The sequence below is a fragment of the Schistocerca piceifrons genome, chromosome 1 (genome assembly GCF_021461385.2).
Source record: "Schistocerca piceifrons isolate TAMUIC-IGC-003096 chromosome 1, iqSchPice1.1, whole genome shotgun sequence".
Lineage (NCBI taxonomy): Eukaryota > Metazoa > Arthropoda > Insecta > Orthoptera > Acrididae > Schistocerca > Schistocerca piceifrons.
Genome location: NC_060138.1, coordinates 747,731,319 through 747,759,007, shown reverse-complemented (window position 1 = coordinate 747,759,007; position 27,689 = coordinate 747,731,319). Strand labels below are relative to the sequence as shown.

The window sequence follows — 27,689 nt, the reverse complement described above, 5'->3', positions numbered from 1 at the left end:
CTGCGAAATGATTTGGGATCTAACAGAGGACATTAACGTATAGTTTGATGATCAGAAATTGTACGCCACTGTCTCTCGTATCTTTGCTTAGTATATACTTCTAATGAACCTCTCTTGCACTATTAGGGCTCGAACTTGTTTCTTTTATATCGCTACAGTTAAGTACCAGTGTGGCTACACAGGAACTAGCGTGCGTTCTCCCTTTTGTCCGTAATAGGGCTGTTATACGATATTTCCTTATACAGAAATTAAAGTAGAACTGGCTATTGTACGTGGAACGCATTTGCCTCTAATTTAACATACTACATTTAAGTGATGTGGCTCATTTTCAGAATTAGATGGTATTTGTACCATTCGACCCTGATTTCCGTTACCTTTCGAATACTGGAACTTGCGACTCCAGTTTTAGAAATTACTCAATGTCTTACCAGATCAAAAGGTTCCGAATATTATATGCAACTAGCGACTCAGTCCGCTTCACACACGTAGCGTTAAGTATCTATAGCCAGAAACTACTGGTTAAAAATATTTGATCATTTCAAATTGTGAGTCTCACATCACTGACTGACGGTGAGATGGTTATCTTTTCTTAATTGTTCATATTTATTGCAATACTTAGGAACTGAGTAACTCACTGCCCGTTGTTCGAGGAATTTGCAGTGAACTAAGAGTGTGAATTGCGATTGGCAAGGCGGCCGGAGTGGCCGAGCGGTTCTAGGCGCTACAGTCTGGAACCGCGCGAGCGCTACGGTCACAGGTTCGAATCCTGCCTCGGGCATGGATGTGTGTGATGTCCTTAGGCTGGTTAGGTTTAAGTAGTTCTAAGTTCTAGGGGACTGATGACCGCAGAAGTTAAGTCACATAGTTCTCAGAGCCATTTGAACCATTTTTTGCGATTTGCAATCTGAGGGGAGCAGAAATTAGCAGTCTGAAATTGTCGTCGTATTTCTAAATGCGTATCTTCTCATCAATGAGAGATGAATGCTAGATTGAAGGGCAGAGTGGAAAAAAGTGAGGCATCCAGGATTCGATCCTACTGTACCACTTTTCCCTTCAGTTTGTTCGTCATTGTTCTCAGGATTTGGTCTGATCGGGCATCACACAACACCTCTTCAAATTCATTGTTGAATGTTATACTCATTATTATTATTATTATTATTATTATTATTATCGAGGCTAGCCATTCCTCTGACGGGACACGCTGATCTAGCGCGCCGGGTACCACTACAGCACCATCACGTTACAGGTGACTTTGGTTCCGCTTGCTATATTCTCGAAGCACTGCTGCTTTATCGAGTTAATAGCTGCTGTTTAGTAGACGGCAATGGCAACGTTTTCACTACTTTAATTCATAATTCGTAATTTTTACGAAATATTTATAAGCCGTATTCAAATACCTACCTCGTAAATCTTTGTATTTATGAGTCAGTTCGATTCCCGGCTGGGTCGCGGATTTTCTCTGCCTCGTGATGACTGGGTGTTGTGTGATGTCCTTAGGTTAGTTAGGTTTAAGTAGTTCTAAGTTCTAGGGGACTGATGACCATAGATGTTAAGTCCCATAGTGCTCAGAACCATTTATGAGTCAAAACAAGATCGAAATCCCTACAACAGGTCCTGAGACTAACCTGCACACACAGACGTACGCGAGCGAACGACTTCAATTTATAAATATAGAGAATAAGGGAAGGGACGGTGTAAACTGCTCCAAATCATTAAGACAATAGTCAATCGACATCTCCAGAATTCAAATTTACAAAAAATATTTCGATTAACGGTTAAGTTTACTCCTTGAGGTTAGTATATATTTCACCCTGACGGGAGAGCAGTGGTCCTTCAAGTAACGGTAACACGGCCAATTTTCGTGAAGGCCAGCCCGTTTCGCAGCATAACCCCGATTGCCACTGAGGAAGCGACACACAATTGGTGTTTTTGTCACTCCTTGATCCGTTTTCTCGGGCGCGCGCCTTACGAAAGCGACCCCATGCGGCGCACGGCGCGGTGGACCGCGTCGGCTGTTTCGCCAGCGAGGCCGGGCGTCCGCCGTTGACACGGCAGGAACCACGCCGCTTCCTATTTTACAGCACGACAGCAACAGCGGAGAGTTGCGTGGAGAGTCCACACCCTGCGACAGACCTTCAGGCTACAGTGGCTTCTCACACCAACTCTTCCCCACAAAGAGGCAAATGTTATACAAAACATCTACATTTGTACTTCAGCCTAAAGATGTGCTATGTGGGTAAATCATTGATGCTGACTTCGATTTCATCATCGACGTCGAAACATCGACGACCAATAATATTCGACACCATGATCTCGAGGTTAAATTATGAATTTATAGAAAGATTTAAGAAAGGTGTAATAAGCGGCATACAAATACCACTAATATCATCTTCATTAATCAATAAATTATCGTCATTTTTCCTTCGCCCTTAATTGCTTCTATCTTAGGATGTAAATGAAATAATACGCAACCAGTTGCATATAAGAAATTTAATTTCTTGGCCGGTTTCGGGCGCTTGGTGCCCTTCTTTAGAAGGTTATGCCTGTCGCATTATTTGCGAATGCCAATAATACACTGCATACAGCACAATGTCGTGGTCCTAAAAATATATGCAGGAGCAATAAGTATTGACAATCGCAGATAATGCGATAGGCATAACATTCTGAAGACGGGCACTAAATGCCCGAAACCGGTCGAGAAATTAAATTTCTTATATTCAAGTGGCCGCTTATTACTTCACTATATAATACTACAGCTGCCGAAGATAGACAAAATACTATTCTTAGGGTGTAGTTCGGCTAATGTAAATGTCGTGTGACTAGGGCCTCCCGTCGGATAGACCATTCGCCGGGTGCAAGTCTTTCGATTTGACGCCACTTCGGTGGGTTGCGCGTCGATGGGGATGAAATGATGATGATTAGGACAACACAAGACACAGTCCCTGAGCGGAGAAAATCTCCGACCCAGCCGGGAATCGAACCCGGGGCCCTTAGGATTGACATTCTGTCGCACTGACCACTTTTTTTCTTTTTTTTTCATTTTGGTCAGTATTGTTCGTTGCGTTTGGTCTGGGTGGACGTCACAAGACCTTCGTTCAAGTTAATACCTTTACTCAGTTTTTTTAATTATTATTACAGAGAGCACGTAGCCCTCTGACCGAACACGCTGAGCTATCGCACCGGCATCACTCAGCTACCGGGGGCGGAGAGTTGAGTTCAACTAATGCAAGTAAATGAAAGGCTGTTTGCACTGTGTTGCACGCTTTTCACTTCCTTTTATGAATGCGGTATCTTCACTGGCGATTTGTGAGTTTATTAATCCATATGAACCGTTCTGGTGTTGTACTTAGTTGGTCTGCGTCCACCTGGACGTCCGATTTCCGGTGTTTTGCGGGCACATTTAAACTAAACACCTCTCTTCCACAGTTCACTGTGTTTTCGTTTGGTGTATTTACTGCATGTAGTGTTACCTAAAATCGAAATCCTTGTGTACGCAGACCAACTGAGTACAGCTCCAGGATGGTACATATGGACTAATAAGATAACAAGTCGCCACTAAGGATGCCTCAGAAGTGGAAGTAAGCGAAACGCGTATGGCACAATGCAAACTGCATTTCACTTACTTACATTAGACGAACCACAGCTCCAAGAAAATACAATAGTGATTAACAATGCATATCCCATACCATTTTGTATGCAGACTACATATAATATATTTGACGACAGTCTCTTCAGTCCACAAAGCACAAATATTAAGTACAATTTGTTGTGGCTTTGGATATGTAGTTCTGATAATGTGATTCCATACTTGCAATGGATCTTCTGTAAGACCTACGAGGAGATCTCGTAGAAGGCGATGTTTTGGATAATAACTGAACTGTGATGGGAGGTCCGTTTCCGCTCTAGTCTGCAAGTTCTTTTCCTGTGCTCTTCTGTAATGTTCGCTCCGTAAATCAGATTTGGTTTCTCTATTTTTCTGTAATGTAACAATGTGTTGCCCATCCTCGTTGACCGTCGTTTTGTCAGCGGCAAGGAAACCCTTTGTGGTTTTTATTGCCTTCCAACTTGCTAAAGCTTGTTGAAAGCGTATTTTCATAGTACTAGAGTCGAGAAACGTTGATATGGCTAATAGGTTAACATGTTCAGATGGTAGTACGTGCATTTTGATTTCTGTTATTATATTACTCTTCACATTCTCTCAAATAGTCTGTACAGGATGCACGCCTGATACTTGGATATTCAACATAATAGTCATTTGGATTACTTTACTGGCTGCAACGTACTTCTCTACGAAAATTTCACAAGCAGCCACATCTGCAGCCCGTAGACAGTCACAAACATTTCCCAGATCTATAATGTTTGTGGCCCGTTACATGGGTAGTGTTTGACCATGCCAGTTAAGGATATTATTAACCAATGGACGCACCTGAAGAAAACACTTTAGTCATATAAAACAGTGAATTTCATCTATTGATACTTCTTGTATCAGTGTGAGGTCTGATTTTTTTTCTTATCTCATCACTTGCTACCAATATACAAGGTGTATCAAAGAGAATCGTCCGATTTGTCACGTCTATATTTCTGAAACAAATAAACATACACAATGAATTTTGTTATTGGATGACTGGGAAACTGATAAAGTTTTTTTTTTCCTTACCTATTCATCATTGCTCAATATGGACTCCTTGAGATGCACCGCATATGTCAATGCAGTATTCAGATTGTTCCCACACTGCATCGGGCATGTCTTGAGTTACACCTTTCACATCTGCTGTTATGCGATGTCACAGTCCATTCATTGTTGTTGGTAACGGAGGCACAAAAACAGACTCTTTTATAAACCTCCGGTGATCTTGGAGGCCAGTAACGCAAGGCTGAATCATTTGGTCCAGAGCGACCGATCCATCGTTCAGTAATCATTTGATTCAAAAATTTACGTACTTCCAGATTCTAGTGTGGCGGTGCCCCATTCTCTTACTAAATGAAGTCGTTCGAATCAGTCTCCAGCCGTGGGAAAACAAAATATCGAGATATGTGCTTCTTGCAACAGTGTTCTCGGCAAAAAAAAAAAAAATGACTTTTTCCCGTGAAGCTGCACAATACACATTAAATTTTGGAGCGTCCCTCTCATATTGTACAACTTCACGTGGTTGTTCCGTACACCATATTCTCACATTATGACGGTTCACCTTTCCATTTAAATGGAATGTTGCCTCGTCACTAAATACTAAGAGTGGAATAGAACTGTCATCCTCCATGTTGCCAAGAACGAAATTACAGAATACCACACGTTGTTGTTTGTCACCTTCACGAAGAGCTTACAGTAGCTGAATTTTGTATGGTTTCATGTATAAACGTCGACGCAACACACTCTAGACGGACATCGGGGGAATGTTGAGTTGTCGAGCTGCACGGCGAACGGATTTCTGCGGACTCCTTGTGAAACTATGACGAATGATTTGCCTTTACAGAAACAACCTGTTCCTCGGACTTGTTAATGCCATCATCTAACGCTCTGTGCTGTAGGAAGATGCACACCATACCTAGTACGAATGTTACGCTGAAGAGTTATTACTGACCCGCAAAGCGCAATACACAATTCGCTTTCTATATATATACTAAGATGGTATCTGCTCTTTCGGACATGTCCGAAAGAACATACCATCTTAGTATATATATATAGTTAAGGCTCACCGGCCACTTGACCATCTTCTTCTTCTGTGCAGATGCACAAACAGTGCCCGATCTCTTACGGGAATCGGCAACGCGCGGCGAGTAATGAGTATAATGGGCGGGGCCACTACGAATGTAGTGCGGGACAATACGTTGAGAATGTGGGTTTCGCGGTATGCGTGCCAGAGATAAGTCCCTGCAGTCGCACCATCCTCTGTGTCCTCGGTGGCTCAGATGGATGCCGGCACGGTAGCTCATTGTGTTCGGTCAGAGAGCTGTTTGGCCTCTGTAATAAAAAAAACTGAGTGGGAGGATCAACAAACGAACAACTTGAACGGATGTCATGTGACGTCCGCAACGACCAGATACATCGATCAACAACGAACAAAATAAGAGGAAAAAAATAGCACAGGGGTAGAGTTTTAAGTATGCCGGCATGGTAGCTCAGCGTGTTCGGTCAGAGGGTTTCACTACCCACTGTAATAAAAAAAAAAAAAAGAAACTGAGTGAACGGATCAACGAACAACCTGAACGGGTGTCATGACACGTCCGCGCCGATCATATACAATGAACAAAATAGAACGAAATGAGATCAACAAAAAACAAAAAAAAAGATGGATAGAGCATCTGCCATGTAAGCAGGAGATCCCGGGTTCGAGTCCCGGTGAGGGCACACATTTTCATCTGTCCCCGTTGACGTATGTCAACGCCTGTAAGCAGCTGAGGGTTTTCATTTCATTGTAATTTCAAAACGCTTTCTGTTGTCCCGGCACCAAAAACTAGAACTGTAGTGAGCGCACACTGCTGCCCTGTAAAACTCGAGAGTTCGCTCTTTCCAACAGTACGTTGTTCACTCAGATAAAAGTTACGATTTTTTTTTAAAAAAAATGGGATGATTCTTTTTGATACATCCTGTATCGTGGTCCACAAAGTCAGTGGACTTAGCTTATTCAGTAAAGCAGACATGTGTGTACAGCAGTGGAATTGACGTGAAGGGTGTTGTTGTTGCCGTGTATAATAAAGGCTCTTTTCTTTCTAGTTTTGCTCCTCTCACCTGTGCTTTAATTTATTCGCTGTCGATGTCGAAGCAGCTACGACTTCGTCCTGTGCGGTGCATGTGATACGCCACGGCAAGCGCAGCCCAGCATCCCCTGGTGAGAGTGTGTGTCGTGTGCAGGGGCGGGCTGCCGGTTCCCCGGCGCGCCGGCGCACTCGTCGGTCTTCTTCTCGGACGCGGCGCTGAGCGCGGGCACCGTCGCCACCTACTCGTGCGAGCGCGGCTTCGAGCTGCTCGGCCCGGCGCGGCGCGTCTGCAGCGAGGCCGGCGCCTGGCAGCCCGAGGGCATCCCCTTCTGCGGTGAGTACCTACCTGCTGCCGCTGCTGCTGCTGCTGCTTCTACAGTATCCTGTTTGGCGGCCGGCGCTTACTGTCATCATCACTCTCTACGACACAAACTGCAAATTACAAAATACGTGACAGCAATACGTTAAGGGCGCTTTCACGATTAATGCGTAAATACTACTAAATATTTGTGACACGTAATTCGAACAGCGTAAGACATCGATAGTAATCACATTACAAGTACTTAAGAAAAAAGTTTCGATTAACCTAAAAGACCTTGTTAACAGTCATATCGTCAAAAGCTGTTCGCGAATTTAATTCATAGCTTAGAGATATTTTTTAATAAACCCTTCATTGAGTTCTTGTCGCGTCACATTTGTCAGTCTCGAGCTTTCCACTTCATCGCCAGCAGATATTCCAATAAACGATAGGAGCTGAAGTTGGACGAATTACGTCATGGAGACGTCACGGCATCGTGGAACTTCTGTTTCCTACCAGAGATTACGTCGATGCCATTATGACTGAAGAACTTAGGTAGCCGTACTGATATCGTTAGTTGGTGGAGGACACAGATCAAGCGAATGTTTCCATGCGCCGCAAAGGTTGTGGCCAGTGTACCGGTTAAAGTTATTGTTACACATTCTGATTTCAATGGCTTCTGTAATGACAGAATCGCAGTAGATAGGTGGATAGGGTAACATTTCCGTTTCATCAAACATAATCCTGTCTTTATTCAAGAGGCTCTGTTCGCCAACAAGAGGTCTGTCGAAATCGCGATATTTAATGTGGCGCTGGTGTTCTGTGCAGCGTGCTGAGATAGTTTCTGTTGACTAACCACTGTAAGTACTATCATAGTTGCAAGATTTTTGTAAATTGGACAGTGTCTTGAAAGGAGAATATAAGATGAACATCAACAAAAGCAAAACGAGGATAATGGAATGTAGTCAAATTAAATCTGGTGATGCTGTGGGAATTAGATTAGGAAATGAGAGGCTTAAAGTAGTAAATGAGTTTTGCTATTTGGAGACCAAAATAACTGATGATGATCGAAGCAGAGAGGATGTAAAATGTAGACTGGCAATGGCAAGGAAAGCGTTTCTGAAGAAGAGAAATTTGTTAACATCGAGTATACATTTAAGTGTCAGGAAGACGTTTCTGAAAGTATTTGTATGGTGTGTAGCCATATATGGAAGTGAAACGTGGACGATAAATAGTTTAGACAAGAACAGAATAGAAGCTTTCGAAATGTGGTGCTACAGAAGAATGTTGAAGATTAGATGGGTAGATCACATAACTAATGAGGAGGTATTGAACGGAATTGGAGAGAAGAGAAATTTGTCGCACAACTTGACTAGAAGAAGGGATCGGTTGGTAGGAAATATTCTGAGGCATCAAAGGATCATCAATTTAGTATTGAAGGGCAGCGTGGAGGATAAAAATCGTAGAGGGAGACCAAGAGATGAATACACTAAGCAGATCCAGAGGGATGTAGGTTGCAGTAGGTACTGAGAGATGAAGAAGCTTGCACAGGATAGAGTAGCGTGGAGAGCTGCATCAAAACAGTCTCTGGACTGAAGACCACAACAACAACAACATGCCTCAAGAAATGGAAATATTATGCCATGCATCCATACTGCCAGAAAAAGATGCAACAGCCTCGAGGACTGTGTTCAGTGGCACCACGTACATTATGTGCATACTGAGAGGTTGTAATGTTACGATTCAAATGTCACTGTCATCGGCGATCAGTTGCTGCTCAACAGGCCTGTCTATACACCCTCCGTTTCCACTCTGCGCCGGCCGCGGTGGCCGAGCGGTTTTAGGCGCTTCAGTCCGGAACCGCGCGACTGCTAGGGTCGCAGGTTTAAATCCCGCCTCGGGCATGGAAGTGTGTGATATCCTTAGATTAGTTACGTTAGAGTAGTTCTAAGTTCTAGGGGACTGTTGACCTCAGATGTTAAGTCCCATAGTGCTCAGAGCCATTTGAACCACTTTTTTTTCCACTCTGCAGGCTGTAACTGCACTTAGTTTAGAGGTGAATAGTGTTTGTAAAATTCATTCTAGGGAATTACCATGCCCCATCGACGATTGCATACTGCAGTCATTTGAACAAGGTCGCATTATGGGGCTGCAACAAGCTGGGTGAGTGTACAGGCGGATTTCTGCACATGCTGGGCACAATGATTCAGTGGTGTGTCGCTGTTATCAGTGACCTGTGGATCGTTCCCACATCAGTAGACGGGGTTCTGGAAGTCCACGCACGACAGACGCACGTCTAGGTTGACGCACTGTAGTAGCAACGATGGCCGACTGAACATCATCCAGGAACGAAATCCGGACACATGTCGCACCTCCTGTGTCATCACGCAGCATTGGGAATTGTCTGCACGTAACAGCTTTGAGATCCCGTGTGCCTCTCGCCAGGCTGCCAATGACTTCACGACATCGCCAAGTACGGCTACTATGGTGTCGTGAGAGAGTTGACTGGACAGAGGAATGGCGCTCGGTTGTCTTCAGTGATAAATCATGTCTGTATGCGAGTGATGGACGTTCATGTGTATGGCGCACATCTGGTGAGCTGCCTATTCCGGAGTACACTCGAATACGATACATAGGTCTCACCCCAGCGAGGTTTCAAGGTGTGTGTGTGTGTGTGGGGAGGGGGGGGGGCACCAATTACATCTCACGGTAACAGTTGGTGTTTCTTAATGGTAAAGTAATCAGTGCCCGCTACGTTGCACAGGCTGTTTTCATCCTGATACTGCCATTTCTCCGACAGGAAGGTGATGTGCTTTTTTCAGCTGGACCATGCACGTCTACGTACGGCTGCTGCGGCGCAACGTATCCCTTGGTGATGTACAACGACTGCCTGGGCACCAGGATCGCCAGGTCTTTCACCAGCAGAACACGTATAGGACTTGGTGAAGCGGGAACTTCCTAGTTCTGCAGGGCCTGCGAGATCCATTATTGAATTGCAAGAAAAGGCCCAAGAAGCTTCGGAGAGTCTGTCGAAGGATTCTATTCGCAACTAACAACGTCTGCATGCGAGATTACACGCCTCCGTTACCGCCAAAACGAAGGGGGCACTTGTACTGTGTACTGATGCGACTATTTGGACACCCATTATTGTGACCTGTGTGTTTCATTTGTTCTGAATTTGTCATCATATGCCCCTGCAAAGATGAATTACCGTCACCTCCCTTGTCAATAAAATGACCTTGTCCCTGAGGGTGTTGTTGCCGGCCGGAATGGCCGTGCGGTTCTAGGCGCTACAGTCTGGAACCGAGCGACCGCTACGGTCGTAGGTTCGAATCCTGCCTCGGGCATGGATGTGTGTGATGTCCTTAGGTTAGTTAGGTTTAATTAGTTCTAAGTTCTAGGCGACTAATGACCTCAGAAGTTAAGTCGCATAGTGTTCAGAGCCATTTGTTGCATTTTTTCGGCAGTGTACCAACTGCGATTCTGTCATCAAAAAAGCCTTCGAAATCAGAAAGTGTAACAGTAACTTTAATCGAGACAGTGACTACACCTACAGTTGTGCTTAGAAACTGGCACTCGGCGCTGAAAGGCAATAGAGAAATCAGTTGACTCATCCACCATCTAGCGAAATCAGCATCGCTGAAAGTGCCCTCCCTTCAAAGACATCGACGTAATAGCATATAGAAGTCCCATGACTCAGTGACGTCTTCATGACACAAACCGACTAACTGAAGCAGCTAACGGCCTGCTAAAATATCTCCTTACCGGCGACGACATAGAAGGTATTCGAAAACTCGGGACAGACAAATATGAATGAAGTCCGCGAAGCATTTATTCGTCAAGAGTGTAGCAGCGAAAAACTCCGTTCCCAAAGCAATATTTTTGTTAATAATACACCGTATTTAGTTACAGTATGTTATTTTCCTGTTTTAGTCCAACGCGTTTCGAGGCTACAACTCCTTTTTCAAGGAACACGCTGACGTGTTCTGGAGCTACATCTGCTGCAGTTTATCAGAAAAATGAATAAGGAGATTTCACTTGTCCCTTACATATGTGAATAACCTCCCTCCTCTTCATGACTTCCACGCTCTTCCTGAGCTCTATTCCAGTCTCACCCACTATCCACTATGTCCCACCTCATGCTATACCTGCTCCTGCGCCCCCCCCCCCCCTCTCCAGAATCGTGCAATATACTCATAACAAGGAAGCCAAATCATGTGCAGTAAATGTAAGAATAATTTTGATTGCCACTGCTTTGAATTATTTTCTTGTTTTTTATTCCGTGTGATATATAAACGACAGTAATATGACTCTTGCTTGTTTAGTACACCATAGAATCACAATTTGTCATTTTTATGATGTATTACACCCATAAACACTCTACATAATTTGAAGTGTAAGTGTAAATGTGGAAGTTTTCATCGATACAAAAAATGAACTTTTCGTGGCCAAATAAAGGAATCTGTTAATAATACGTTGTTTATTGCGTTTGTCTCATCTGAGGTAATTGTTAATTTTTCCCACTTGCTGTTCGGCTGTGGAGCAGTAGAGAAGTAGTCTGAAAGTGCTTGGATGAACACTCTGCCAAATACTGAAGCGTAAATTGCAGAGTAATCACATAGATGTAGACATAGTGTAAAACAACTGTATCGCTCATTTATTACTAGGTCATAAACTGAATCAGATGTAACCCCAAATAACTTTAATGTAGTCCTTGAAATTCGAGTTGTAGCTACAAAATGCACTGAAAAAAAAATAGGAAACCAAAATATTATGACTGTGAACGACATATTACATACAAGAATGTTCCTAAGCTAATCTAACTTTAAAGGATAACAAAACCATATTCAAATTTTAACAATATAAATTTCAAATTTGGGCTATTAAATCAGTTTATTAAATAAACACCATTACGTATCGTGCTCGTGGTTTGAAAACATGTGATATCACATCTCTCTCTTCGCGGACCACACGTAAAGGAAAATTTAACTCAGTACCCAGTCTATGTGCATATAGGACCTTCACGTAAGCAACAGTGCCGCCCCCCTCCCCCAAATCTTGAAGATATTATCTGCAGATGGAGACGAAAGGTTGGGTTTCTTCAAGAAATGCTTACGATCGCGTCTTAACAGCCTGGAATATTTTAATACGTGTGGCAACCATGAATACTCGTCTACCGCCGTTGTCGCCAGTGATCAGGGTTGGCGTGCACGCGGCGTGATTACGCGAGCCGGCCGCAGAACTGTGTCACCGGGCGGCTGGGCTGTGTGAACTTGGCGCTACGCGCTGCTACGGTAATTCACACCCACGGCCCGACCTTGCGGAAGCGAGATCGGTTACCTCCGAAATCGGCGGACGAAAGTGTGTCAATAAAGTAGGCCGCCGAGTCTACAGTTCTCCTAGTACCGCAGTATTCAGGTAATTCACGTTTTGGATGGGGACAATTGTGTAACTGTATTTGGTGAAAAAAACTTTTCGATTACGTTAGATAGGTGTTCGGGATGTCCTCAAAACTTTGACTTTATCTTGAGCTAGATGGAAGCGAGGAGGTGGTTCTAAGTTAACGATTTAAGAGAATATTTCAAGTCATCCTCAAAACACAGAATACTTCATCACAAAAATCACAGTCACTCTAAGAAAAAAGGTACAAATCTCTTTCTATTCTTCTATTTCTTTTTGCCGTTGAGCACAGTGTCAATTGAGTGCACATTTTTTTCTACTGGTCTTTATTCTCTCATTCTCATATATTACAATCTTTTTCGTTCTTCTGTTCATGATGTTTTCGTACTGGGTGTAAATCTGTCTTAGAAAGATACAGCGACTTTTTTTATTTTACTTGTAAGGCACCGTTTTACAATGCCTGTTTTCTGTATTCCCATTTCTTCCAGATCCTGTAGTACTTCTTCGATGCAGCATATTCTGACTCTCTTTTCCATAATAAGCGTCATAAACTGATGTGACATTCTGCGCAAGTATACTCAAAGGATGTATCTGAAGAATACAGCTCATTTCCTTACGATGTTGCTGAGCCTCTGCATCTGGATTTACAGTTCCTCGTTCGCTCATCTTCTACATTGACTATCTACTGTTCTGCGTGGTCCCAATGGCCTCCAAGTTGTCGCCTACTAAGTAATCCTAGTCTTAAAAGTTTCAGACTTTCTGGTGAGCATAAGGCTTCAGGGTCGATCACCGTCCGGCAATGTTTTAATTTTCATTGATCGAAGGATTCGTTAAGTCTGCTCATAATTTAAACAAATAAAAAAACACGCACAACGATCTACGTTTACCTCCCTTGGCTGTGTTCTTTTCGGACAATATCCCCTTCAAAGCCATACAGCGTAGTGTCCTTGCTCAGCGGTACGTATTGTTACTGGACTCGGGTAGACTTAGGGAATCAACGCATGCGCTTATATTCTATGAGGTCTGACCCTTGAGACGGTGTGTGAAGATGGAAGATTGCTCTTTCACAGCTTGTAGATTTTAATGGCGTCAGATTTTACGACGTTTAAAATTGTAAAAGTAAATAGGCCGAAAAATTATCTTAAAATGTCGTACGCTACCCGTCATACATCCACACGGCAATAAGAATAATACATTTTTATACCACATAGCTGTTGTGCCCATGACAAAGGTATGACGGTATTTAGCGTTCTGTCATACTTCTTTGATTTTTCGCAATCTACTAATCCTAATACTTACAACGTCATGAGCGCGTGTCCTTCTTAAAATATTGGTCACAACCACGTCTGTGGAAGTTCTCACGAATTGAATCTGTTCGTTTCCATGGTAGAAAGTCTAATTCCAATGGCGGCTGATATACAATGAATATTTTTCACACACTTACAGTTTGAAACACGACTTTGGATTCGCAAGCCTTTCCTTATTTCAGTTCATGAGCATAATTATCTGTGCCATTAGATTTACGACCTGTAAAACAACCTTGGAGTTGCTCACACTTCCTGTAGAGATGTACCTTGGCATTTCGGATGTGTCATGATGCCTCATGGTTATACTGCTGGTTTCTAATGGCGAAGACGGGCCTACTGCATTACCTTGACGCTACCCTACTACTGTTCCACCGAGAGTTAATTAATCACGATTCAGCTCTCCTCACTGTAGATTCTTATGAATTTCTACAGAAGTTAGTCTGAATACACTTCTGTTTCTCTTTTAAATCCGGTAAGAGTTTCACTGTAGTAGTTTCTCAAATAAGACAGGAAATACCGTCTCGCTGCGATGTAAGTTCCTCTGTGTGTGTGTGTGTGTGTGTGTGTGTGTGTGTAATCCTGTAAGTTTAACCCGATTGAAAAAGAAAATACAAAAAATAGCTCGTGGCAGCAATCAAAGTATTTGTTTACTTTTAATAATCATTATCTTCATACCGACAATTGCCTTCCTTATACAAATTACCACGTTTCATCCAATGTTTGATCTAATGGATGTCTGTCCGTTCTTCGTAAAGTCTTCTATAACGATGGAATGACTTTTGAGGAGGTATTCGGTAGTCGGCTGAATGTTTTACTATGCCATGTGTCTGCTCAGAGGGAAAGGATTCTTAAAGTATATATTTGATACAGATGGGTGTACTCTCACAAATGTGGTCGTGTGGCAACTGATGCAATAATAGTTTCCTCACTTCAGTGAAGAAAAAAAAGCCATCCTTCCTTTCATAGGCGTTAAGCGCTCTGGCTTACGAAACCATTATGTACAGAGGCTAACGAACGAGTTACGAAAGTCACTTACCTGGTCCCTTCCTCTTCAGCCGCATATCAACTTAAGGATGTTTCGAAACGTGGTGACTGGCAATGCTGATGTAAAAAGTGATGTGGTACCCTTCTCTTGGCGTGATGAATACCCGCTCTTAGAAAGTAAAATGCCGTAATACGGGGCGGCTGCTGTAAGGTTAGTGTGCCAGCGGCGGCATAGTATTAGGCTTCCTAAGTACTGTCTTCGCACTGCAGAAGCTGTAGTACTAATTTGACACACGTTCTTCATTACCAGTATTGATGTTAAGATTCTGTCGGCATACTTTCTTCATTTATAATTTTTTAAATATTCGTAGTATCTCGGAAATTATTGTACTGTGACAGTTACCATATTTTATTTCGACTAGATATCCATAGAAATTTGTCTTGTAGATGATTTTAGAACACTTCACAGTAATAATATTTCGTGCTTTTTCGTTTAAAACGATTTTTCCGATCAAAGGTCTAATCTCTATCACGGCCTACAGCTGCAGAATCGTATCTAATACAACGTGACCGCCAAAGCATGCATAGTCTCTTTGCGGTATTACCTTTTTCGATAAGGATGCATACAGACAGTACTGAAGCTACAACGCAACGCGTTTGTTAACACGAAATGCATAAATCTACAAAGCAATGTGGGATTAGGGCAGAATCATGCAAGAAGACGGCATTTCGTGATGTGAGCGGAAATCCGATATGAAATACCACCAATGATGATATTTTATTCCAATAAAACGAAACCCGTTTAGTGACAAAATAGTACTTTTCTTGTAGTTGCAAAGACGGATTTAAAAAACCTTCAATAATTATAAAGTAACTACGGACGACAAATGAAGACTGCATCTCATTACAAAATCATCAAATTGTCAGAGAAGAATGTGAAATCAATGATTACCATTGTATTCAATGATGCGGGATGGAGTTTTCACTGAATTGCAGAGAAAGATACAAAATTTTAATTAATAATACAAGCATTCATTTCCATTCTTTTTCAGCGAAATTTGCGCTTAACTTTAACCAGGCCTGCAGTTCGTGGTCTATTGGTTAGAGGGGTCCCGAGTTCGATTGCCGACCGGGTAGGAGACTTTCTTCACTCGGAGACTGGGTTTTTGTGTTGTCCTATCGTTTCACCTCATCCTCATCACAAAGACGCGCAATTTGCCGAAGTGGTGTCAAACAGAAAGACCAGCTCCAGGCGGCCGATCAACCCCAGATGGGATCAACCCAGCCAATAATGCCATAGGAACATTTCATTTCCCTTTAACCAGCAGTTTGTGGCGTGGAGTAATGCAAATCACAGATGGGGGAAATACGTATCCACGAAGCAAAAAGTTTGTCTTTCAGATGCACAGGATGAACAGTCAATCCCCATTACTTTCCAGTAAGCTACTCAGTTTAAACAATGACGGTCAGCATCTCCTGGACCGCTGAAGGGGCACTTCCCCTAAAGCTGACAATTCTTTTCCGATTTTTCTGTAAAACCAGCTTCGCAATACTGACAATACTTTCCTAATTAGCGATATTTCGTTTTTCTGTTACTTTCGGACTACCCGGCACTTGCTTAGCAGTTGAGGTCCATGTTGGGGCGTGTCAGTTACGAAGCTGCCAACAACATTTCTGTGTAGCGAGCTACAAGAACTGTTTAAGCTCGTACATACCGCGCTGCGCGTCAGTAACCACGCAACTAGTTTCTGCGGTTAGAGTGGGCAACTAGGGCCGCGGAAATAACTGCACAGAGGAGGCAGTCAGAGCGGCCGGAAAAACTGGGCGCTCGGACTGGGCGACGTGCCAGTGGGCTGTGGGCAGTGGGCGCGCTAGCGGGAGGTAACGGGTTCGTGCCCCGCGGTGGCCGGTGTCATCCAGATGGCACCCGCTCTGCGCCAGCGCCACGCACTTGCCGAGGCCGACTGGCTCTCTAGCGGTGACACACTTTCGGCATTCCAGACATGCTACGCAGGACCAAAGAGACCCTTAGGAACGTGTTTACCCTCAGTCACTTCAGAGAGACATAGATGATGTGTTGAAAAGATCTCGACCTGCCGGCCTGTGTGGCGGAGCGGTTCTAGGCGCTTCAGTCTGCAACCGCGCGACCGCTGCGGTCGCAGGTTCGAATACTGCCTCGGGCATGGATGTGTGTGCTGTCCTTAGGTTAGTTAGGTTTAAGTAGTTCTAAGTTCTAGGGGACTGACGGCCTTAGATGTTAAGTCCCATAGTGCTCAGAGCCATTTTGATCTCGACCTGGTACATTAATAAAAAAAAATTTCATGAGTTTCGTCACGTGTTGAGCAACGCCGCATACACTTGATCTGCGGAACAGTTTTGTTTAGCTTCACAATATTATAGGTTTTGGAAGGATTTATTACCAAAAGGAATTCATCCAAAGTTTATAAGAGAAATACTCCTTGATTGTCCACAGCTAAGAAATGGGTGTGGGTGAAACCCCTTGTGACCGTACTTTTCTTGGAGATCATTCACGTGACATGGGTTGGTTGGTTGATTTTGGGGGAGGGCACGAAACAGCGAGGTCATCGGTCCCATCGAGTTAGGGCGAGGAAGGAAGCCGGCCGTCCCCTTTCAAAGGAACCATACCGGCATTTGCCTGAAGCGATTTAGGGAAATCACAGGAAACGTGAACGAGGATTGCCGGACGAGGGTTTGAACTGTCGTCCCCCCGAATGTGAGCATACGGCTGTCAAAGTTCTTCCTTTTTTTTGTAATATAATTGCCTTATGCATGGTATGATGTTAGTACCATTTCATATAGGACGAACCAGAACTCGTCGAACAAACTTTAATATGTGGTAGTATGGAGCAGAGTAAGAAATAAGTGTAGTAAACATGGTCTCTAAAATGTGTACCGGAAGAGCTGTGACCACTTGTTCGTCTTCATTACCACGACACTGATCTCTTCTACTGAAAACTCTGTTTTTCATATTTTGGGGAGAAGTAGTACGGTGTAAAATAACAAAAAACTGTCTGGTAAATTTGGGCTCTGGATTGTATGCATTAAGAGCTATAAGCACCTGTTCATCATCGTTACAGTGAAACACATCTCTTCTACTGAACAAGCGTTCGTATGTCTTAAGAGACGAATTTTAGAGTCGATGTTAACTCGATTTTTTTTCTTGTTTTGGTCCATACTACCTTCTGCCAAGAAAATGGAAAGCAAAGAGCTTGGAGTAGAAGAGATGAGTTTCACAGTATCGAAGATGAACACGTGCTCTTAGCTCTTAAAATATGCACGCTAGAAACTATATTTGCGTGACAGTTTTTCCTTGTTTTGGTCAATATTACCACTCTGTTCTTAGTTTGTTATGTTTTGCAGTATATCCGTTGATAATGGCCGTACGCCGGAAATTGCAGTAGTGCAAATAGATAACCTTTTTCAAAAACTTTCTTTCTTCTTTCACCAAATTTCCACAGCCTACAGTCCAGACATTCTGACGATAAAAATATGTAGTTGGTTGCCTCTTACGCTCTAAAACGATTGCGACGATGACAACGCTCTCTGTCAGTGGGACGCGTAATATACAGCAGAAACAAATGCTGTTGAGGGACTGGAAACGGTTATTGGTAAAACATAAAAACTTGTGTGTGAGTAATGGGCTTTATACTGACGCATGGTCTATCGCCTGAAGATGACATTAAGAAGCCGTCTGGTTTAGAGACGGAACAGAACCAATTCCAACGTGATTATGCGCACCTTCCAGTACTCCGTAATAGCCGCTTTAACGTCATTGTTGTAATTACAGCCACATGTTGAAGAAAGATTTGCAGCTTCATAGAGAACTTAGGTTTATCTTAATAAACTATAAAGTGTGTACTGATATAAGTTATGAACCCTTGCCAATTTCACTCCTTAAAGGAATGAGATTATAACCGAATGTGCCAGAAGTGTAGCTGCGACGTCTCAACGACAAGTGTTCATGAAATGCATGCCTGTTTGTAACCATGACACAAATTTGCATTTCGCTAGACCATGTATATGCTTTTTGTTTGCTTTCGAATGAAATATACCCTGATACAATAAAATCGCGAAAACTGCAGTTAACGCAGTGAGCAGTATGTACACGCAAATGAGCTCCTGCCAACTCGTAGAGATCTTCCGGCGTTTTTCGCCGCCCCAGAGGCGAGAGGAGAAAGCGAGCCGTGTAATTACTGCAAGTAATTGCGCGACCAGCGCGACGAATCTCTTTCCGGCGGCTCGGGCTGCACACGGCGGAAGCCGGCGCTTCGCCCCCAGCTGGCGCCAGCTCAGCGGTAGTACAGTACGCCCTAGATTATCCGTGTGACTCATGACCAGCCAGAGTGCCAAGTGCGCCCAAATCGCAAAAAGCGATCGTTACCATTCGAAAGACAGCAATTTTGATTCCCAACATACGAATCTGAGAGCACCCAGTAATTAATATCGTTGTCAGTTTTGGAGACATTCTCCTAAAAACCAATTTCTTTACTTATAATTTAGTAACAGTCGCTGTGTTTGTGTGGCTGTGTAGCTTGGATTGAAACCTGTCATCTCATTTTCGGGTCAGGGTGGGTAGCATTCATTTTCATCAAATATTCCTTCGTAACATCGAATCTTGTCTGTAAAAGCTGGTGCTGATACAGATGTAGCCTCCCTGACTTGCACTATTTCTATTCTTTCCGTGGGTAAGTTCTAATAAATAGCGGACTTTCGCCTGCAAAAATATAGCTGCAAAACATTGGTTGATTAGTAAATATACGACATAAGAGACGCAAAAGTGTGTGATAAACAGTTTGCTTAATGTTACTGAATACCATGCACCGCAGAATGTATATAAATGCACAAGGCTTTTACTGCTTTCTGGCGTTTCCTGCCTGGGTAGGCTTTCAGAAGATAAAGAAATATGAAATCAACCTCAGCTCTGCAGTCTGTCTTGTGGCTCTTGTTTACGAATAGAGCAAACTAGATTTCACATTATCTGTACTTACGAGATTCTTATTGATTTCTAGAAAGGACTTGTCCAGTTTCAGATACGAGGATATAGTATAGCAGTTTACGATGGTACTGGTCCTACTTCAGCTGGCAGCACTTGGCCGATCGCGAGGACGACACCAGCTGTGGCTGACGTTTCTCACATTCTCACACAGTCGTGCACAGGAAGTGAACGTTGTCAGAAAATTGTTACAAAGTGCAGAGACTGCGGCGGATCAGCAGCTAAAGGCCAAGCAAGTATACGAATACGCATGTAATGTATACAGACAAACGAAAAGCCTCAGTAGCATCTGATTACAATGTTCGTAATCAACCACTTAAATCAGTAAGAACAGTCGAGTATGTTCAAATGTATATGAAATCTTATGGGACTTAACTGCTAAGGGAGCCGGCCGAAGTGGCCGTGCGGTTAAAGGAGCTGCAGTCTGGAACCGCAAGACCGCTACGGTCGCAGGTTCGAATCCTGCCTCGGGCATGGATGTTTGTGATGTCCTTAGGTTAGTTAGGTTTAACTAGTTCTAAGTTCTAGGGGACTAATGACCTCAGCAGTTGAGTCCCATAGTGCTCAGAGCCATTTGAACCATTTAACTGGTAAGGTCATCAGTCCCTAAGCTTACACACTACTTAACCTAAATTATCCTAAGGGCAAACACACACACCCATGCCCGAGGGAGGACTCGAACCTCCGCCAGGACCAGCCGCACAGTCCATGACTGCAGCGCCTCAGACTGCTCGGCTAATCCCGCGCGGCTAACAGCTGAGTATGTATGAGCATCAGTCCGCACTGATTTTAGACGAAGAATCTCATTAATATAGCCGCGGAGACAACGTTTACCAAACTGTTATTTAACGGAATGAATCTAACGAAGTATGATGTGTCTACGAAGCAGATCGCCTAAAAAGTCGTCGATTGACCCGTTCTTGGGCGTTGTTCTTAAATGTGAGACCCTTAAAAAGTTAGATTAACGGAAGAGGTAAACGATTCGTGGTGGTTTTGTTGCTGAGACAGTCAAACAAATGTTCTACCAGCTCTAGTGGAAGACGAAGAAAGACACTGCGCTTCACAGACATTATTGCTCTTAAAAATTCGATACCCCGTTTCCGATTATGGGTCAAGACACATATTAATTCCTCCAGCATGTATCTCGAGTAATCAGGACAGTGGTAAAACTAGAGACATTTGTTCGTATACGGAGGTCTTCTTATAGGGGAGTCCGCAGCTCGTGGTCTCGCGGTAGCGTTCTCGCTTCCCGAGCATGGGATCCCGGATTCGATTCCCGGCGGGGTCGGGATTTTCACCTGCCTCGAGATGACTGGGTGTTGTTGTGTCGTCTTCATCACCATCATTCATCCCCATTACGGTCGGAGGAAGGCAATGGCAAACCACCTCCACTAGGACCTTGCCTAGTACGGCGGTGGGGGTCTCCCGCATCATTCCCCTACGCTCCTACGCTCTATCAAAGAGTATGGACTTCATTCTCATCATCATCTTATAGGGGTTGAACAAAAATGCGGAAACACCGCGACAAGAGCGTGCTTGAACATAAATGCAGATGCTAGCCTAGCCTGCAAGTTGCGCTGTTGTGTTTGGCCACCAGCAACACCTGTTCCATGTACTGAACACGTTTCAAGTGTCCGTCGTGGTCAGAACAGGTTCTGTGTAGTTGTGAATACATTATGTCGAGGTTAAGTGAAATCGAACGTGGACAGAATGGTGGTGCTCGTATGGTGGGTGGTTCTGTAATCAAGGGAGCCCCAAGTGTTTGTCTCAAGAAGCACCGTATCAAAGATTTATAAGCCGGCCGGTGTGGCCGTGCGATTCTAGGCGCTTCAGTCTGGAACCGCGTGACCGCTACGGTCGCAGGTTCGAATCCTGCCTGGGGCATGGATGTGTGTGCTGTCCTTAGGTTGGTTAGGTTTAAGTAGTTCTAAGTTCTAGGGGACTGATGATCTCAGATGTTAAGTCCCATAGTGGTCAGAGCCATTTGAACCATTTGAAGATTTATACGACGTACAGGGAAAGCGGAAAAACATCATCCGCTAAACCATAACGCGTACAAAAATGTGTGTTGAGTGATCGTGACAGCCGCGCGGGATTAGACGAGCGGTCTGGGGCGCTGCAGCCATGCGGGCATGGCTGTGTGTGTGTTTGTCCTTAGGATAATTTAAGTTAAGTAGTGTGTAAGCTTAGGGACTGATGACCTTAGCAGTTAAGTCCCATAAGATTTCACACACACAGTTGATTTTGATCGTGACAGAAGGTCATTGAACAGGATTGTGACGAAAAATGAGAGGACGACAGCTGCAAAAGACGCTGCAGAACTGAATGTCACAACTCGAGAACACTGTCAATACCAAAACAAGTCGAAGGAATTACTGAGTGGGTTGGTATTTCAAAACCACTCGTCAGTGATGCAACTCACGTAACAGGAGACCTTGGTGCCGAAGCCATGAAACGTGACTATGGGGCAATGGACGAGAGTCCAATTTGGTCTGGTGAGTCTAGTTTCACACTGCTTTCAACTTCTGCCCGAGTTTACGTCCCGTGAGTGAACATAGCGCGGGCTGGTTGATGATCTGGGGAGGCATACCGTGGTATTCCACGGGCCCCGTGGCTTCTCTGAAAGATCGCATTACTGTCCGGGGTAATGTGACCATCTTGGCTGGTCAGGCCCATCGCATGATACAAGGTTTGTTTCCCAAATGTGATGCTGTGTTTCAAGACGACTGAGCCCTTGTTCACGCAGCTCGCGTCGTCATGGACTGGTTTTGTGAGCACGAGGATGAAGTGTCGCATCTCCCCTGACCACCATAGTCACCAGATCTCAACATTATTTAGCCTTTGTGTCTACTTTGCAGAGAAGGGTGGCCGGCCGAAATGGCCGAGCGGTTCTAGGCTCTTCAGTCTGGAACCGCACGACCGCAACGGTCGCGGGTTCGAATCCTGCCTCGGGCATGGATGTGTGTGATGTCCTTAGGTTAGTTAGGTTTAAGTAGTTCTAAGTTCTAGGGGACTGATGACGTCAGCTGTTAAGTCCCATAGTGCTCAGAGCCATTTGAACGATTTGAGAGAAGTGTGCGTGATCGTTGCCCTCCTCCATCGTCGTTACCTGAACGTGCCACTTTTTGCAAGAATAATGGTATAACATTATCCTGAAAACCATATAGTAGCCATTCCGAGACTACTGGAAGCTGTTTTAAATACCAACGGGTATTAGGCATGGTAATATGTTGAGTTTTTGGTGTTTCCATATTTTTGTGCAACCCCTGTACAGTATTTGTTCCCGCTGGCCATACGTGAGTGCATGAGGATAGGGAACACGTGGGGAGGGCGGGGGGGGGGGGGAGGTTAATAACTTTTGGTACACCTTGTATACTCTGCAGCACGCCATACAATGACTTGCAGAGTGTAAATGTAAATTTAGAGAATAAAAAAAAACTACGAGATGATTTTCCCCGCGATTGCACCTTGCTGAGTGAGTAATGATTGTCTCAGCGCCCTGTTTCTTCACTGGCGAGAGAGAACAATGCGGCAGTCAAGGGGCGTCTGTGTTGTACCGTGACATTTAAGGTCGGAACGCATGTTTACGTCTCTTCTGACCTTTCAGCTACCTGTCCAAGTTATGTGCACACGACAGCATGCCTCGCAAAAGGCGACTTGCCGGAAGTGCGGCCGTGACATGTTAATTGGTAGAAAGTTTTGGATCGACGGTAGATTTTCAGGATATAACAAATCATTTTAATAACTTACTAAAACACATTATTTTGACGTTGAAGAAAGCTGAATTCTCGTTTTGGGTTTGATTAGGATGTTGCTACTCTCTACGTGCTCTGAAATAGGCACTTCCCTTCTCTCTGTGACTTCTTACAGATAAGACACTGGATTCGCATTTTGAAGTGGTCCTCAATTCACGGACCGTGGTATACTTCCTGTACCATTCACGTCCGGTTTATAACTTCTGATTCTTCTCTGATGACCTCATTATCGACCAGGCGTTAAATTCTGATCTCCCTTCTTCTTATCACACCCACTTCTTACACTGCCTTCGATTCTACCTCTACCTCATAGCAGTGTCCTCCTTCATCTTAACATCTCGACCATCAATAAATTCATTAGAGGAATACGCAGTCGCGAAGAACAAAATGGCATCTTTTGTCGTTGCAACGCCAAATTTTATATAGCCTGTTGTTTCAGGTAATTTCCTCTTTCGATCATGCAGAATTGGCTATTGACTGTTTCCTCTTTTTTTGTAATATTTAACATCGTGTGAAGAGCGAAATTATCGTATGTGAGTTAGACGACATGAGGAAGAATGTGCTACATCCTTATTGAAGGAGCATTAAGAAATTTAGAGAACCCACGAATAAATTAAGAAGGTACGATGGACCGAAGAGTTGAACTGCTCCGAATATGTGTGCACTCTTTTTAGTTCTCTTATATTTCCTTAGTGAAGGTCATGCAGCTGGGCAAAATCTTAGAACAATCACATTATTCAGCCTCTACAAGCATATCATATTCAGGTACTCACGAAGGTTTTCTTAGATTTTAACGACCGCTGGCTGGCAAATAAACTGCTGACGAGGAGCTCCTCTGTTGAGTAAGACTTACGAGGAAAGTGAAACTGGCTGGACTGCTGTGGAATCGGCGGCTCCGCGTAGCAGGAAGTGCCTACACAGAGGAGCACTTTAGGCCGCCAGCTGTCCACGGGAGTGACCTCCCGCTGCCGTGTCGCACACGGTTTCCGCATTAGGTGTTGCTCACTTTCTGAACTTACCCAGAACAAAGCTGTTTTATCTCCGGCGCATACAATCTCTGTGCAGTAAGGCGTCGTCACAAACGTCTAGAGCGTTTCGTAAACTGAAAAATTGAAACTTGTTCTGGTATTTCAACCGTTTTTGTTTCCGTCGCATTCAGAAAATTTTGTCATTACGACAGTCCCATTTACTGATGTTTGTAAATTCAGGGTGAAACATCGTCATACCACAATCAGTCGAAATTTCTTTGTTATACTTATGGTTTCCAATAAACTTTCATTCCAACGCTTCTGGCAACGAGTATAAACATTTTTACAGATGCCCGTTTGCTATTACTCTATGGCTGAGGACCAGACAGAGGACGTTGTGAGTGAAGAGGTTCAGCAACCTAGCACGTAGTACAACGTCCGTCTTCAGTGTGCAACACGTGACCATTCTTAATGCATACAGCCAAGCGGGCTAGTGTATTGTGTATGTAAGGGAGGATGGGAGTGGTGGGGGGAGGGGTGAAAGAGAGATCAGGTTTCCAATTCCCGTCCGGCCCTCTCGATTTAGGTACTCTACGGTTTCCTTAAATTGTTGGAGATGAATGCTGGAACGGTTCAATAAGTCCACGGGCGATTCCTAGATCCGTCTCTTTATGATACCCTCCATTTATGATACCCTCCATTTATGATAGCCTCCCTTACCGTCCTTCTTTCTTTAAAGCAGCGGTAAAACAAACTATCATCGTAATACTGTTTACAACTTTATAATATTTATGCGCGACTTCGCAGAATCAAGTCTACAGTCTTTCTTATATACCGTATCCACAGCCGCTACGAATTTCTTGAGCGACGTCAATTTAATGAGTAGGCTATTTGTTTTGAAATATCCACTTTATTTCATGATTTTAGAAGTGAAATCCGTACTTAAAAAGGAAAACGACCCTTACGCGATTTTGTCACTGTACCAGAATACATGTTAATACGTATGTGTAGCTATTTAAAATGAGATAATTTTATGATGCTGACCACGGCATGTGCATTTTCATTTTAAATAGTTACACTAACGTATTTTTAATGTTTTGTATGCTGGCGCAGTGACCAAAACCGCGTAAAGGTCGCATTTTCTCCTTTTTACGTGTAGATTTCACATCTGATATAGTTGTGCAGGTAACTAGTAGGGTTGTGCGAAACCTCTATTAAGGACGCCATCTCAAGTTGCTTTCTCCAAACAGATGTGTGGAATATATCATGCAATACATAACAAAGCTTTTTTTACTGTAATATAGTTCTATAATGTTCCAGGGGACGAAATTAACTAATCGGTAAATTTAAAAAAAAGTAGTTATTTCAGAAAAAGATTTCCTTCAAGAACTTTGCAGTGAAATTATTAGTTCGGTTTTTCTGTAGGAAATAATAACAGATTTAAGGAAGAAATTAAAGAGAGCTGATACAATAACCAAACGTGATGGTCAGTTTACCTACTATCAGTAGTAACTTTTAAACAAAAACAAAAAAACGCAAAATAATTTTACGACGATAATGGGACGATGTTGTAGCTCTATTTGTCTCAAATAATGGCTCCTAAACACTACCAGTAAGTGCAAAAATAGGAGCATATTGGATACTGGAAGTGTGAAGTAGCATAAAAGAATCTTATACATGGAATTTAATATCATTGCAACTATATTTTCTTGCTGTATATCGTTGAAATGGATAATAAACACAGTGACCAAATCTTGTATTCACTTTCTGCATTCTGTGGAATGTTTATTTCCAAATTAAAACAGCAGCACATAAAAACTAAGACGTTGTTTCGTTCATTCTATAACTGTAAGATGAATGAGCGGTATTATCTGCTTACGGAATCGAGCATCCGAAAGAAGAAAACCGCTATCTGTTTTATTTCCGTGGCGGGAACTGTTCTTTAACAGACCGCAAGCATTGTTGTAAAGCAGAAATTCCCTTTCGTTCAATTCAGTTGGGCAAAATCGAAATGTGATATCATATGATGTTGCGTCTTCCTTGACCTATCTTTGGGCAGTTCGATACTGGAGACTCTATTTGGTCTGTAGCTATTTTTTGTTTTATGAACCTACTTTGTTAGAATAAATGCTTGTGAGTGAAGAGCAGCATGTAATGCCGCTGCTATTCCATCCACGCCCGTGTGCGGGATATTGAAGGACCAATAAAGGAACAATCAAGTTGCGATTAACAAACATGCTACGACGGTGTCAACGATACGGAACCTAGAGAGCAGAGAATCTGTGTTCAAGAGAACTGCAGGTAGCACTCTCCTCGTTCCCCAGTGTGGTTTCGCCAGCAGCCTGCCCTCCCCCCCCCCCCCCCCCCCCGCCAAACCCACCAAATTTGCCTCCCAGTCTCCCAGTCAGCGGCCAACGAAGATGAATGTGCAGGGTGTCGAATTTGAGCTGACGCCAGTGTCTCGCCCCGAATGCTGACACGCCCTCTGGAAGTTTTATACACGTGCCAGGCGTTCGACGAGCTTCCATGATGTGCACGCAGCCTACCATCGCCGCAGCTGCTCTCAGACTACATGATCTCCCTCCGACTGATGCGATGGCCAGCATCGTCACCAGGTTTATCTACATCGAGGACGTTTTGCCTCCTTAAGTCTTCTTTTCTGGCGTTTCGTTTGACCTGCCAGCTTTTCTGACTAGAGGAAATATCTCACGATTGTCATAAGAACACTGTGCGGGCCCAATGTGGCAGAGCGGCTGACACTTCTAGGCCGCCAGACGAACCCACTCCGTAATCGGAAGCATGGTGGTTCACGCTGATCGTCCAGATTTATTCTTCTGGGCGGGCAACACAGCCTCAGTGTATCTGAAGAAGAACATTGTTCAACCAATTGTATTTTACAGCACTGTATTGTGGACTACCGATTTCGGGCACGGTCCATTCTCAAGCGCATCTATAACAACGGATGTGGATACATCGTTCACCCCTCGTCCAAAAATCAAGCGTCCTGCATATTTGTTCATACCATGATCGTCAACCTGCATAATCTGGAAATGCATGGTTATAAATCGCATGTACGTGGACTTGCTCGTAGAACTGAACCAAGGGAGGTTGGGCAGTTGTTAGCACACTGGACTCGCATTCGGGAGGACGACGATTCAAACCCGTGTCCGGCCATCGTGAGTTATATTTTCCGTGATTTCCCTGGATCGCTTAAGGCAAATCCCGGGGTAGTTCCTTTGAAAGGATACGGCCGATTTCCTTCCCCAA

The 27,689-nt window shown here is 43.7% G+C and overlaps 1 protein-coding gene across 1 annotated transcript in view; it reads left to right on the top strand.

The window, feature by feature from the left end:
• Nucleotides 1–27,689, top strand: part of LOC124788270 — a 267,784-nt gene that overhangs the window by 58,614 nt on the left and 181,481 nt on the right. Inside the window, exon 2 of the mRNA XM_047255482.1 lies at nucleotides 6,851–7,030. Coding sequence (XP_047111438.1) covers nucleotides 6,851–7,030 — 180 coding nt within the window. The remainder of the gene's footprint in view (nucleotides 1–6,850; nucleotides 7,031–27,689) is intronic.